The sequence below is a fragment of the Girardinichthys multiradiatus genome, chromosome 20 (genome assembly GCF_021462225.1).
Source record: "Girardinichthys multiradiatus isolate DD_20200921_A chromosome 20, DD_fGirMul_XY1, whole genome shotgun sequence".
Lineage (NCBI taxonomy): Eukaryota > Metazoa > Chordata > Actinopteri > Cyprinodontiformes > Goodeidae > Girardinichthys > Girardinichthys multiradiatus.
Window position 1 is genome coordinate 46,574,531 of NC_061812.1, and position 16,405 is coordinate 46,590,935.

Here is a 16,405-nt window from a genome sequence, read left to right on the forward strand (position 1 = left end):
GCAGGAAGGATCTCCTGTAGCCTCTGACTGAAGACACTCTGTTGTTGCACAACAGTGCTCAGGGTTCTCCATAATGTTCTTCATTTTATGAAGAATCCGTCTTACCACAACGATCTCCAGAGGTTCCGGAGGAGTCCCCAGAACAGAGCCAGCCTTCTTTATCAGCTTGTTGGGCTTTTTTAAGTCCCTGGCTCTGATGTTGCTTCCCCAGCAGATGATGGCAGAAGAGATCACACTTTCCACAACAGACTTATAGAAGATATGCAGCATCTTGCTGCAAACACCAAAGGACCTAAGCTTCCTCAAGAAGTACAGTCTGCTCTGTCCCTTCTTGTAGATGGCTTCACAGTTGCATCTCCACTCTAGTCTGTTGTCCAGGTGAACACCGAGGTATTTATACTCCTCCACCACCTCTTCTCCCATGATGGAAAGAGTATTTGACTTATTCCTGTTTCTCTTAAAATCTACATGATGAGAGTACAGTCCCCTGTGGTGCTCCTATGCTGCTGACTACCTGGTTAGACTCATAACCCTTCAGTCTCACAAACTGTGGTCTGTTTGTCAGGTAGTCTTTGATCCAGGAGATTGTTGAGGCCTCCACCTGAGTCTTCTGGAGTTTCTGACAAAGCAAATCAGGTTGGATTGTATTAAATGCACTGGAGAAATCAAAGAACATGATCCTCACAGTGCTGCTGGCTTTGTCCAGATGACAGTGGGTTTGTTGAAGCAGGTGTATGATGGCATCTTCAACTCCAACTCCACAGCGATAAGCAAACTGAAGGGGGTCCTGATGGTTTAATGTTTGCTGACTCAGGTGGGCCAACAGGAGTCTCTCTAGGACCTTCATGATGTGGGATGTTAGGGCAACAGGTCTATAGTCATTGAGGACTGATGGATGAGTTTTCTTTGGTACCGGAACAAGACAGGAGGTCTTCCACAACACTGGAACCTTCTTCTGGGCCAGGCTAAGGTTGAAGAGGTGCTGCAGAATCCCACAGAGCACAGCCCTTCAGGACTCTACGGCTGACATAATCTGGACCTCCAGCCTTATGCCGATTCAGTCTCTCCAGTAGCATCTTCACTTGACTTCTTGAGACACACAGGTGGAAGGGTGAAGCAAAGGGAGCACGAGCATCTTCTGATTTGGTTGAAGACAAACATGTACAAGCAGAAAGGTCCATGGCTGAGGTGGAAGATAAAACATTTGAGGTGTTACTGGACAGCTGTGGGTCAAAGGAGGGTGGTATGTCTGTTTGGCTGTGAGCAGGAAAGGAAGATGCTGCGCTTGTTTCTGAACTGAAGCTATTGAAGAATGTGTTCAGTTCATTGGCTCTGTCCAGACCTTCATTGGTCTGATCATCCTTCTGCTTGAAGCCTGTGATCTTCTTCATCCCTGTCCACACATCTGATATTATTTTGCTGGAGCTTTCTCTCCAGTTTCGTCTTGTACACCTCCTTGCTGTCTCTTATCTTAACTTTAAGTTGCTTCTGTAAACTCCTCAATAATTCTCTGTCTCCCTCTCTGACGGCTCTTTTTTTCTTGTTAAGCAGGTCCTTCAGGTCACTGGTGATCCAAGGTTTGTAATTGGGGAAGCAGCTCATGGTTCTGGTGGGGATGATGTTATCCACACAGAAGTTTATATAGTCGGTTACACACTCAGTCATGGCATTGATGTCCTCTCCATGTGGCTGGCACAGTGCATCCCAGTCTGTAGCATCAAAGCAACCTTGCAGAGCTTCTTCAGCTACCTGTGACCATTTTCTCACGGTCCTCTTTATTACAGGTTGCCTCTGAACAAGGGGCTTATATTTCGAGCAGAGAAAAACAAGATTGTGATCTGATTTGCCTAGAGGAGGTCTTGCTGTAGAGATGTATGAGTCCTTGACATTTGCATAAAACAAATCCAATGTTTTGTTTTCTCTGGTAGAGCAGCTGACAAACTGTTTTTATATAAATGTTTTATATAATACAAATACATAATAATAATAATACAAATAATACAATAATACAAAATGTTTTATATAAATGAAGGTTGGTGCAGAGACATCAAAGTTTTGAAGAAGACATGTAGTCCTAACCTGGAGTCATTTCTCATAAACTGTAAACCGTTTTATTTACAGAGGGAGTTTCTTACATAACACCTCAAGGCTCCATTTCAGATGCTGAAAAACAACTGGCTGACCTGATAACAGACGTGGAGAAAAAAAACCATCCAGACTCTCTTATCATTGTTCTTGGGGATTATAACAGTTCAAACCTCTCAAATGAACTTCCCAAATACAGACAGCATATTATGTGTCCCACCAGGGATAAAAACTCTCTGGACCATAAAAGCAGATGTTACAGGCCTGCTTTAACTGCACAGATTGGATTGTTGTTGAAACTACAGCCACTGATTTAAACAAACTTACTGAGGTGGTGACATCATACATCAGTTTCTGTGAGGACGTGTGTGCAGACTAAGACCTTCTGCACATACAATAAGCCTTGGTTCACTTCTCGTCTGAGGCAGATGCGCAGAAGAGGCTCACAGCAGTGGGGACCGGGCCCTGTATAAACAGGCCAGGAACAAACTGACCAGGAGATCAAAGCAGCGAAGAGAAGCTAGTGAGAAGCTAAAGAAAAGCTTCTCACATGGAGATGCTTCTGCTGTTTGGAATAGTTTGAAAAAACCTGACTGTCCACAGGACACCTTCCCCCCACCCTGAGCACAATCCTTGCCTGGCAAATCAGTTAAATGGCTTCTACTGCAGATATGAAAAGCAGCAATTCACACCTTAGCCCAACTCCTCCACATCCCATTCAGACAGAAATTTGTCCTATACACCAACCAACCACCTTCCTTCAGACACTCAACTTGCATGGATCTCAAAGGAAGATGTAAATAGGCTTTTTCAGTGGCTGAAAACAAATACGGCCTCAGGACCTGATGTCTCCCCATCATGCCTGAAAGCCTGCACCGACCAACTGGCACTCAAATTTAACACAGGGCAACTCAAATTCCCCTGGTTTTGGATAAAATAAATTTTTTTGGACGAATATCCTCGCTGGTATTGGATGCTGAGCAGCTGGAAGCTTTTGCAGCTGTGTAGCTTTTGCTGATACTTTTTACTTTGTTATGATATGTCACCATGGCAACGGGGTTGTTTTTTTACAACTGGGAGCAGCTAAGTAATATCAAAAAGCTCAAAAAGTTAAAATAATACTTTATCTAAGACTCCTTATAAACTGAAAAGAAGGCACTGTGGAGGGCAGAGCAGGAGCAAAGAGGAGAGAGAAGGAGGACATTCAAACCATCTCTTCCATTGATTCTGATGGGCAAAGTGAGATCGTTGGATGAACTCCAAGCCCTACAAAGGACCCAGCCAGAGTATCGGGAATGCAGTATTATGTGTTTCACTGAGACATGGCTGCAGGGTCATGTCTCTGACTCCAGCGTCTCTCTGCCAGGCTTTCTGACCATACGAGCACAGAGATTTAAAGAGAAGCACAAACAAACACAAACACAAATGAGGTGGGCTGGCAGTACTTGTGAATAACAGATGGTGTCATTCAGGACATTTTACTGTAAAGTGTCATCTCAGTCCACATATTGAACTGTATGCAATACGTTTTCGTCCATATTATTTACTCAGAGAGTTCACCAGTGTAATTTTGGCAAGAGTTTACATTCCACCTTTAGCTGTTGCCAACACTGCATGTGATGCCATCAGCTCAATTGTTGCTAAGCTACAGACACAACACCCCAATGCATTTGCATTTGTGTATCTAGTGATTTTAACCATGCTTCACTCTCTGCTACACTTCCAACGTTTCAACAGTGTGTCAGCTGCTTCACCAGAGAAAACAAAATGATGGATTTGTTTTATGTAAAGGAGAAGCTGGAGAGCAAGCTCCAGCAAAACAAGAGATCTTCATCCCTGACCACACATCTCAGGGCTGACCTTCCGTTTATCCAGAACTTATACAGGTCTAGAGTCAGAAAAAGGGCAGCTAAAATCTCTGCAGACCCGACCACCCTGGCTTTTACCTTCAGGTCGGTGCTACAGAGTGCTGTCTGCTAAAACCAGCTGCCACAGAGACAGTTTCTTCCCCAAGGCTGTTTCTTTAATAAACACCTGACAGTCAGAGATCCAGAACAACACCATGCATACTTTGACTGATCTCACATTATATTCCATTGTATAGTGAATTGTGTATATATGTACATCAAAAAGATATTCTAAAAAGTCAAATTCCTTGTTTGTCTGTACAAACTTGGCAATAAGACTGATTGTGATGTTTCAAATTATATGTCAAATTAAGCAAGCTGCCACTTTCTCTTGTCCTGACCACACCCTCTCTTAACCCCCTCCGCTTATCCCCACACTTGGCTGTGCCTCTCAGTCTCTCTTGGCACTGCCCATTTTGATGACATTTTCAAAGTTTGTCTGGGGGTCTTATGCTTTTACTTTGGGTTTAGTTCCACTTTAAGTTCAATCAGAGTCCAAGTCTTGAACATAGCTGCCATGTCTTCCAGAACAGGGAAGTTGTAATTCAATGTAGATTATGGATGACATCTTAGTGCAACAAAGAACAATAAGATCTCACATTTTTTCTGTGTTGCAATAAAAAAGAACCTAAAATCAACACTGTTTGGATTGGAAACTGATCAGTAGTTTTTTTTTCTCAAGATTGGAAATGACAGTTATATGAAAATAAATGGCTTTCTAAATAAACCTGCTGAGAGTGAGAAAAAAGGTTTATATGTTGATGCACTAACCTGACAGGCATTGTAGAGCAGCTGATGCTCAAACTTCTTTATCCCCAAGATCTGCTGAAACATCTCATACAGTTGGTCCTTGCTTAGAATGAGCTCAGAGGCAGCGCATGCAGTCATCCTCTGCTGGTGCTTCCTGGGGTCTTCTTCACCTCGATAGATGGTGTCAAACTTGGCTATCCAGGAGCTCAACACAGTTTCTTTACTTAGGCCGTCGATCTCAGGCAGGCTGCGTACTCGCTTCTCTATGTGCTTTTTAAAAACCTCACGAGAATCACTGGCTGAAAAACCACCACTCTGCACCATCCTTGACACACGGTCACTTTTCAAGAAGATCTGAAACCAAGTTTAAAAACAACAGAATGGTTTGGTTATATGTTTTTGTCTTATGATACATTAAAATTAGACTTGTGACACTTGTGAAAAATAGATTTTTATTCTTAATAAGCTTTTACCTTGTTAAATAAAGGCACAATAAAAACTAGAAAAATTTGCATTTCCTGCGAAAATGCAGTGTGAATGCTCTAAGCTGAATTTTTTAGCTGAAAGCTGGCAGAAACAAGCTGAAATTGACTGCAGAAAATCTGCTGAAATCTGATAAATTAGTATTAATAGCAGAAACAGCAAAGAAAAACTGTCATCTGATCTGTTTAAACAGGAAGAGTATTAGCTATAAAACAGCTTAACAATGTAAAGTTACCTCAAAACTACTTGTTGAAATAGTTGTTAAAATACAAGAACTGACAAAAACATTAAAAAAGCAGGAAAGAGCTGCCCATAGATGAGCTGAAAAAGCATAGACTGAAGCAATAAAACGGCCTAAGTTGAAGTCAGTGCTAAAATATATTTAAAAAAAGGCAGAAAATGTAGAAAAAGGAAGAATACACTGAAGAAACACAAAAACAGACAGGAAATTGCATAAAAAACACAAAAGTGTTCTTCAGCTAAGAGAGGAGAAAGAGTAGCTACAATGCTAACATTAGCATATTGGCTATCAATAGCATGAAGGCTGATATTAATTTAAACCATCTATCATGCAAAAAGCAATGTATAAGCTAAAATTAGCTAAAATGCTAATGCTTACTACAGCATATATTCAAACGTTTATGAAATTGCCGTTTAAAATAATTCACTCTTCAGCATTCACACAATAATAATAATAATAAACTAGAACAGGGCTGCACGGTGGCGCAGTTGGTAGCACTGTTGCCTTGCAGCAAGAAGGTCCTGGGTTCGATTCCCGACCGGGGGTCTTTCTGCATGGAGTTTGCATGTTCTCCCAGTGCATGTGTGGGTTCTCACTGGGTACTCTGGCTTCCTCCCACAGTCCAAAGACATGCCTGTTAGGTTATTTGGTCACTCTAAATTGCCCTTAGGTGTATGAATGAGTGTGTGCATGGTTGTTTGTGTGTTGCCCTGCGATGGACTGGCGACGTGTCCAGGGTGTACCCTGCCTCTCGCCCATAGACTGCTGGAGATAGGCACCAGCTCCCCCGCGACCCACTATGGAATAAGCGGTAGAAAATGACTGACTGATTGACTAAACTAGAACATTTCTGAGGAAATTTAGACGGGGCCTGCCTCTTGGTGTGTGCTTCTCGGACCAGAGCCAATGGTTGGAGGCTGAGGTACGGAACCAAAGCAACAGAACGATGTGCATCATGATTGAGGGTAGAAGGTTAAAATGTCTATCTAGACCTGTTCTGATAAATCAGTAGAAATAGCAGAAACAGCAAAGAAAAACTGTCATCTGATCTGTTTAAGCAGGAAGACTATTAGCTATAAAACAGTTTAACAATTTAAAGTTACCTCAACTACTTGTTGAAAGAGTTGAAATGCAAGAACTGACAAAAACTTTAAAAAAGCAGGAAAGAGCTGCCATAGATGAGCTGAAAAAGCATAGACTGAAGTAAAAATATAGCCTAAGAAGTTGAAGTCAGAGCTAAAATACATAAAAAAATAGGAGAAATTTCAGAAAAAATTAACTAACAACAAATACGCTGAAGAAACACAAAAACACACAGGAAATTGCCTAAAAAACGCAAAAGTGTTCTTTAGCTAAGAGAGGAGAAAGAGAAGCTACAATCCTAACGTTAGCATATTGGCTATCACTAGCATGAAGGCTGATATTAATTTAACCCATCTACCATGCAAAAAGTAATGTATAAGCTAAAATTAGCTAAAATGCTAATACTTACTACAGCCTATATTCAAAAGTCTATGAAATTGCCCTTTAAAATTATTCACTCTTGTTCGGGTGTTGGAACAGCAGTAGAAGCTGTTTAAGTAGCTGACATCAAATGATCGCTGTTTTGATGCTCCACTGGGACCTATGAAGATGGTCTTATCATAAGTCACAGAGTAGTGGTTTCATTCTGGTTCTCACAGATTTTCTGATTGGGGTTTTGTTCCTGATTATGATAGAGGGTTCTTCCTAGATCTGATGAAGATTTGTACCTGGTTCTGATAGAGTTAGGACCTGTTTCTAATGGATGCTTGTACATGGTTCTGGTTTAGATTTGTTCAAGGTTCTTATGGAGATTTTTGCCAGGTTCTAGTGGAGTTGGGACCTGGTTTTGATTAAAGTTTCTTCCTGGTTCTGATAGAGTTTGGACCTAGATCTGATAGAGGTTTATACCTGATTCTGATAAAAATATTTAAAAGGTTCTTAAACAGATTTTTTTGTCTGGTTCTGATGGAGCTTTTTGCCAGGTTCTGATGGAGTTTGCACCAGGTTCTTAAAGATGTTTCTTTCTGGTTCTGATGGAAATATGTACAGGTCCTTCTCAAAATATTAGCATATTGTGATAAAGTTCATTATTTTCCATAATGTCATGATGAAAATTTAACATTCATATATTTGAGATTCATTGTACACTAACTGAAATATTTCAGGTCTTTTATTGTCTTAATACAGATGATTTTGGCATACAGCTCATGAAAACCCAAAATTCCTATCTCACAAAATTAGCATATTTCATCCGACCAATAAAAGAAAAGTGTTTTTAATACAAAAAACGTCAACCTTCAAATAATCATGTACAGTTATGCACTCAATACTTGGTCGGGAATCCTTTTGCAGAAATGACTGCTTCAATGCGGCGTGGCATGGAGGCAATCAGCCTGTGGCACTGCTGAGGTCTTATGGAGGCCCAGGATGCTTCGATAGCGGCCTTTAGCTCATCCAGAGTGTTGGGTCTTGAGTCTCTCAACGTTCTCTTCACAATATCCCACAGATTCTCTATGGGGTTCAGGTCAGGAGAGTTGGCAGACCAATTGAGCACAGTGATACCATGGTCAGTAAACCATTTACCAGTGGTTTTGGCACTGTGAGCAGGTGCCAGGTCGTGCTGAAAAATTAAATCTTCATCTCCATAAAGCTTTTCAGCAGATGGAAGCATGAAGTGCTCCAAAAGCTCCTGATAGCTAGCTGCATTGACCCTGCCCTTGATAAAACACAGTGGACCAACACCAGCAGCTGACACGGCACCCAGACCATCACTGACTGTGGGTACTTGACACTGGACTTCTGGCATTTTGGCATTTCCTTCTCCCCAGTCTTCCTCCAGACTCTGGCAACTTGATTTCCGAATGACATGCAGAATTTGCTTTCATCCGAAAAAAGTACTTTGGACCACTGAGCAACAGTCCAGTGCTGCTTCTCTGTAGACAAGGTCAGGCACTTCTGCCGCTGTTTCTGGTTCAAAAGTGGCTTGACCTGGGGAATGCGGCACCTGTAGCCCATTTCCTGCACACGCCTGTGCACGGTGGCTCTGGATGTTTCTACTCCAGACTCAGTCCACTGCTTCCGCAGGTCCCCCAAGGTCTGGAATCGGCCCTTCTCCACAATCTTCCTCAGGGACCCTGAGGTCACCTCTTCTCGTTGTGCAGCGTTTTCTGCCACACCTTTTCCTTCCCACAGACTTCCCACTGAGGTGCCTTGATACAGCACTCTGGGAACAGCCTATTCGTTCTGAAATTTCTTTCTGTGTCTTACCCTCTTGCTTGAGGGTGTCAATAGTGGCCTTCTGGACAGCAGTCAGGTCGGCAGTCTTACCCATGATTGGGGTTTTGAGTGATGAACCAGGCTGGGAGTTTTAAAGGCCTCAGGAATATTTTGCAGGTGTTTAGAGTTAACTCGTTGATTCAGATGATTAGGTTCATAGCTCGTTTAGAGACCCTTTTAATGATATGCTAATTTTGTGAGATAGGAATTTTGGGTTTTCATGAGCTGTATGCCAAAATCATCCGTATTAAGACAATAAAAGACCTGAAATATTTCAGTTAGTGTGCAATGAATCTAAAATATATGAATGTTAAATTTTCATCATGACATTATGGAAAATAATGAATTTTATCACAATATGCTAATATTTTGAGAAGGACCTGTACAGTTAGTCACAGTAAAAGCTCAGTAAGTAGTTATGTCTAGGAGAGAGACAGGGTAAAACAATGAACGACAGTACGAAGCGTATCATCTGCAGAAGGAGAACATTAAATAGAAGGTAAGGCCATTAAATTCCACTGTATAATTCACCAGCAGGCTCTCTGCGCAAAACATCTCAAGTTTGATCATGTTATGAAACCTATGGTAAAGGCAATTAAAGGCAACTTTTCCAAAAACACTTGTCTTTAGAAAAGTTGCATCACACATTTTCCAGCTTTGCAAGAGGTCATGGACAATTCTCAAAAGGACAACATCGGCTCACAAATGAAGAGGTATGCAGCAGCCGTTGGATCTCTTTCTGTGAAGTTTAAAGAATGCTTTCTGTATGTTGCAGCTATTGAAAAGGACATGCTTTTTTGTCTCCCTTTCCCATGGATCCCCAATGATGCTTCGCCACAACTGCAGCTGGAACTAATTGAGCTGCAGTGTGACAATGAGTTGTGTGGCTGACTTCAACAGCTTTCTGTTGTTGACTTTTGCTGGCAGCTGGATAAAAGCAGATTTTCAAAAATGCTAATAATTACAAAGAAAATGTTGAGCCTATTCAGCTCCACATATTTGTGTGAGCAGGCATTCTCTGTTATGCACTTAAACAACAACTGCTTAATGTCAAGACTATGTGACTTTCACCTATGTAACATTTTACACATATCAAGTACTTTCCTCAGACCAGACCTGGCCTGTTTACTGAAATCCAGATGCCGGTATCATCCTTCTCATTAGTATGAAAGTTGCCCATTTCTTGGTCAATCTAAAATTTTGAGTTTTTAAATCAGGGGTGTCAGATATATGGCCCGCGGGCCAAACCTGGCCTGCAGTTATTTGTAAAAAATTACAAAAAAAATTAAATGCAACTTATTGGTCCACTGGATGTGACACTATTTTAGTCAGAGTTGAAAAGAGACATAACTTCAAGCCACATAACTTAACAGTAGATGGCAGCAATGCGCCATTTATGCAACCAGCCGCCAATTTTATGATAGGAAGACTGATGAGAATGATAAAGAATTTTCCCCTTTATTAAAACCTATTCTGCTGCTCTTTTGCTACCTTGATTATCCAAAATGTTGCTGTCAAGAAAGGGAAAAGTGGACATGGAATATTGAATACTACCTGTTTATTTACAGAGGTGAATGGGAAACCAGTGTGTTTGGTGTGTTCACAGGAAGTGTCAGTCATGAAAGAATAAAATATTCTGCGCCACTATGAGGCACTTAATGGCCAAAAATATAACAACTTGCAAGGTAAACTGAGACGAGAGAAGATAGATGAATTGTTAACATGTCTGGGAAGATAGCAGCCAGTTTTTATTCATAGGCTGGGATGCAGCATCGGCATCAAAACCATTCACTGAGGGTGAGTTTGTGAAAACGTACATCCTGAAGGCTGCAGAAGCATGACAAAAAACATTGTGGCATATAGGATCTCTGAACTTTCTGCAGATTTGGACTGCCATCAGTGATCAGAAAAAAGCAGGTGCTGTAACTAAATTCAGAGAGAAAGTACAAGACATGATTTTTGGACATTTTACTGTATATGGTTGTCCAGACTGTTAATTTCATCTGATCCAGATGTCACCGCCAGTTTGACACCCCCCTCAATGATAATGGTATTTGGCCTGCCATACCACACTGAAGCACAGTGTTTAAGCTGAGGTGCCATGCTAAAGCATTTCTTCGATTTACAAGAGGAAATTGAGAGTTTATGGTGAAAAAGGACAAACCAATATTGGAATTTCAATCCCCAGAATGGCTGCAGGATCTTGCATGTATGGTGGATATTACAGAGCACTTAAACAATCGGAACAAAATGTTGCAAGGCCGCAAAAAAGTTATCACAGTGTTATGACAACATCCACGTATTTAAGTTAAAGCTAAGGCTGTGGGAGACACAGCTGTCAAATGGAGATTTTGCTCATTTTCCCCATCTGAGACATGCATGTGATCAGTGTTACTGCAGACATGGATCACTACAAAGACAAAATAAGGGGATTGCTGCACGAGTTTCAGCAATGGTTTCAAGTCTTTGGTGAGCTCGAGACAGTGTTTTGCTCACCATTCACGGTCAAGGCTTCTGATCGACATTCAACTTGAAATAATTGACTTGCAGTGTTATTCTGACACATTTTCTCAATATCTCTTGTTTGGAATCCCCAAATTGCCAGCCCTTGTTGGAAAGATTTTGCGCATGCTTGCAACTGCATGCATACAAGTTTTTTCTGTAATGAACATCAATAAAACAAAGCTACGCTCAAGGCTCACACACAAGCACTTGAATGACATTTTGAAATTGGCTGCTTCTCAGAACTTGATGTCTGATATGGATGCACTTGTCTAGGCTAAAAGATGCCAAGTTTCTGGAGAAAACTAATTGAGTCTACTTCATCTAAACTGCTGCACAACGTTTGCACCATAAAGACAACAAGTTCTATAAAAATGAATACTTAATGTGAAAATATATGACAACAATGAAGATTGTGCAAAAATCTAAGCCAGCAGCTTTAGTAAAAAAAACTATTTGGTTTGGTAGAATCCTTTTGCATAGGCAAAGTTTTGTGTTTTTATGTATACATTTACATGGCAGAGGAATAACTGCCTGCCTAATAGTTGGGTTGATTCAGTTGCAATTCTCAAGATTTCCACACAGTGGTAGAAATGTTTTCAAGTTTTAAATGATTTCTATATTTTGACAAGTTGTTTTATTCATAATGTACAATACTTAATTGTTCAGATACTTATGAGAAAATGTAAAAGTGATACTGCACATGTAATAATGATAAACAGATTAACATTACTGTTGAAAAGAAAGCACAGTTATAAATATTTGCATTTGGACTTCTAGTAATTATTGTATTAGGTCTCTGATTAAGGTTTGCCTATAACTGCTGTTATGTACCTACACGTTGAAAACTACAGGAAAAAACATGAAGCAGTCATTTGTACAATGAATGTTAATAAGAAGAACTATACTGCCCCTTGGTGGCTCTAAAAACTGTGTTACTGCTGTTCTGGTCTGATACAATAAAAGAAAGGAAAGAGCGACATGTTCTGACAGTATCAGGTTATGGGCCCTGAGCATTGCCAAAAAGCGTTGTAAGTGAAGTTCTTAAGTCAGATAACATATTGTGGGATTCACAATGGATGATACGTTTTTTATTGAGAAGCTGAGTGGACAAGAGAACTGGGCAACATGGAAGTGTGCCAACTGAGACAGATATGCTAGCTCTGGATGCTAACGCACAAGCTCGGGCTGAATTCGAGAGCCGGAGAGAAAAAGCATTTTCCATGTTAGTGCTGAATGTGAGTACACCTCAGTTGTATTTGATAAGCTGCCAAACTTGCATAGGACACGTCAAATCGACATTCTGAAAGAGACACTTTGGCAAACAAACTGTTCTTGAAGAAAGAATATTTCAGATGTGAGATGAAGGAAAAAGTTTAAATGATAATTTAAAAAAGAATGATAGAATTAACTGATCAGCTAGGAGCAATAGGTGCAGTGATTGAAGAAGAAGATCAGATTGTAACACTCCTGGATAGTTTGCCACCAAGCTATGTTACAATTGTCACTGCTCTGGAAACAAAGATGGACAATTTGACATTGCAGTTTGTTCAGCAAGCATTAATAAATGAAGAGCAAAAACAGAGTTAATGCTAATGATGATTACAGTGCTGCTATATCGGGTGGTGCATCAGCCATGGCAACACAAGTCCACAGAGAAATGCAGGACAGTTCAAAAATAGTGTAAGCTGAAAAAACAAGTTCACGGAGATGTTACAAGTGCGGAAAAGAAGGACACAAAGTGAAACTGTCCAAGCTGGAAAAAACGAATCAAAAACCACAAAGCCAAAGATGTATCCTGTGATAATGCAGAAGACTTATCTGAGAGTGCCTTTGTTGCTAAATATGCAAATCCCACTGAAGGATTAAGTTAAATGGAGTGGTTGACTGATTCAGGAGCATCAAAACACATGACTTGTAATAAAGAAATTCTTCAAGATTACAAGCAGTTCTCAAAAACACAGTCTATAAAACTGGATGATGGCAGGATTTGGCACTGTTAAAATGAAAATGACCTTTAAAGTCAGTGATGCTAAACCTGCCACCATGTATGATGTGTTTTATGTTCCGAAGTTGTGTGGAAGCCTTTTCTCAGTGGGAGCTGCAACGAGAAAAGCAAATATAGAGAAGTTGAAAAAATCCCGTCGCTACATACATGGTAAGGATGGAACTTTTCAAGGAATGGGATTACAAAGATCTGATGGGCTGTACCAGCGCCACAGAAAGAGAGAATTACAACACTCCCATTGACTTCTATAGAAAGAATGGATTGCGGAAGTCACGTGGGTCAGGGAGCTGCTAATAGTTCCAAACTCCAGCAGCTCCAGCACTGGACATACAGGTCCTTCTCAAAATATTAGCATATTGTGATAAAGTTAATTATTTTCCATAATGTCATGATGAAAATTTAACATTCATATATTTTAGATTCATTGCACACTAACTGAAATATTTCAGGTCTTTTATTGTCTTAATACGGATGATTGTGGCATACAGCTCATGAAAACCCAAAATTCCTATCTCACAAAATTAGCATATTTCATCCGACCAATAAAAGAAAAGTGTTTTTAATACAAAAACGTCAACCTTCAAATAATCATGTACAGTTATACACTCAATACTTGGTCGGGAATCCTTTGGCAGAAATGACTACTTCAATGCGGCGTGGCATGGAGGCAATCAGCCTGTGGCACTGCTGAGGTCTTATGGAGGCCCAGGATGCTTCGATAGCGGCCTTTAGCTCATCCAGAGTGTTGGGTCTTGAGTCTCTCAACGTTCTCTTCACAATATCCCACAGATTCTCTATGGGGTTCAGGTCAGGAGAGTTGGCAGGCCAATTGAGCACAGTGATACCATGGTCAGTAAACCATTTACCAGTGGTTTTGGCACTGTGAGCAGGTGCCAGGTCGTGCTGAAAAATGAAATCTTCATCTCCATAAAGCTTTTCAGCAGATGGAAGCATGAAGTGCTCCAAAATCTCCTGATAGCTAGCTGCATTGACCCTGCCCTTGATAAAACACAATGGACCAACACCAGCAGCTGACACGGCACCCCAGACCATCACTGACTGTGGGTACTTGACACTGGACTTCTGGCATTTTGGCATTTCCTTCTCCCCAGTCTTCCTCCAGACTCTGGCACCTTGATTTCCGAATGACATGCAGAATTTGCTTTCATCCGAAAAAAGTACTTTGGACCACTGAGCAACAGTCCAGTGCTGCTTCTCTGTAGCCCCGGTCAGGCGCTTCTGCCGCTGTTTCTGGTTCAAAAGTGGCTTGACCTGGGGAATGCGGCACCTGTAGCCCATTTCCTGCACACGCCTGTGCACGGTGGCTCTGGATGTTTCTACTCCAGACTCAGTCCACTGCTTCCGCAGGTCCCCCAAGGTCTGGAATCGGCCCTTCTCCACAATCTTCCTCAGGGTCCGGTCACCTCTTCTCGTTGTGCCGCGTTTTCTGCCACACTTTTTCCTTCCCACAGACTTCCCACTGAGGTGCCTTGATACAGCACTCTGGGAACAGCCTATTCATTCAGAAATTTCTTTCTGTGTCTTACCCTCTTGCTTGAGGGTGTCAATAGTGGCCTTCTGGACAGCAGTCAGGTCGGCAGTCTTACCCATGATTGGGGTTTTGAGTGATGAACCAGGCTGGGAGTTTTAAAGGCCTCAGAAATCTTTTGCAGGTGTTTAGAGTTAACTCGTTGATTCAGATGATTAGATTCATAGCTCGTTTAGAGACCCTTTTAATGATATGCTAATTTTGTGAGATAGGAATTTTGGGTTTTCATGAGCTGTATGCCAAAATCATCCGTATTAAGACAATAAAAGACCTGAAATATTTCAGTTAGCTTGCAATGAATCTAAAATATATTAATGTTAAATTTTCATCATTACATTATGGAAAATAATGAACTTTATCACAATATGCTAATATTTTGAGAAGGACCTGTAGTTCATTACCTGTGTTTCGGAAGGATTTTTTACAGTAAGTTGATGAAAATACAACATTATTTTGCTATTGTGAAGCTTTAGTTGACTGTTTTGTATCGCAGTTTAGCAATAATATTTTATATCGCCAGGTTTAGTTAATTAAGCATGTTAACTCGCTTGTTGTATTTTAACTGCAGCTAGCACATTGCAAGCATGGTGGGTTTAGACGATGAAGATGAGTAATTTTTTTATTATTCTTTTCCAGGTAAACCACACAAGAATGGCTTTATTGAACTGCTGAACCATGTTACATACAAAGCACCGCAAAGGTAACAAGATCTAATTTTTCCTTCCTTAAAAATAATAGGAGCTGAATCAATATGTTTGAACAAAATGATTTTAAGACCTTGACAAAGTTGGTATTTACAGCAGGACTGTTACTTAACATTTGTTTTATGTTATTAGTTTTGCATTTGCTAATCATGGGTGAAGATGAAGTAGATATTAGAATCTATCTCAAGACAGAACAAGAAATTAAGATTTATTACCAGAACATAGCATCAATACACAGAAGAGTAACAAAAAATTATTTTAAACAATCAAAGGTAACACTGCTGTTATTGAATTCTTGTTGATTTGTAGTACTGGAGCTGACTGGTTGATGGGGAGGCTGTCAAGCAAAAAAAAAAAAATCCAATCAAAGTGATCAGAAATGATATATATATATATATATATATATATTCAATTCAAAAATACTTTATTAATCCCAAAGGGAAATTAAATGTTGTTGTAGCTCATTATGAAGCTTTCTTCAAAGAGCCGTTGTAGATGCTGATGGCTGTGGGCAGGAAGGATCTCCTGTATTGTCTGTCTTACAGCACATCTGATGAAGCCTCTGACTGAAGACACTCTGTTGTTGTAGGACAGTCTCATGAAGAGGATGCTCAGGGTTCTCCATAATGTTCTTCAATTTATGAAGAATCCTTCTTTGCACAACGCTCTCCAGAGGTTCCGGAGGAGTCTCCAGAACAGAGCCAGCCTCCTTTATCAGCTTGTTGAGCTTTTTTAAGTCCCTGGCTCTGATGCGGTTTCCCCAACAGATGAAGGGAGAAGAGATCACACTCTCCACAACAGACTTATAGAAGATATGCAGCATCTTGCTGCAAACACCAAAGGACCTAAGCTTCCTCAAGAAGTACAGTCTGCTCT

At 40.6% G+C, this 16,405-nt stretch overlaps 1 protein-coding gene across 10 annotated transcripts in view; it reads right to left on the bottom strand.

Moving 5' to 3' along the window:
* The window catches only part of LOC124856115 (calcium-dependent secretion activator 1-like), a 417,550-nt gene that overhangs the window by 341,625 nt on the left and 59,520 nt on the right, over window positions 1-16,405 (bottom strand). For all 10 annotated transcript variants that reach the window (XM_047346334.1, XM_047346331.1, XM_047346330.1 and 7 more), the window contains one exon: window positions 4,764-5,096. In XM_047346334.1, the coding sequence (XP_047202290.1) occupies window positions 4,764-5,096 (333 nt within the window). The remainder of the gene's footprint in view (window positions 1-4,763; window positions 5,097-16,405) is intronic.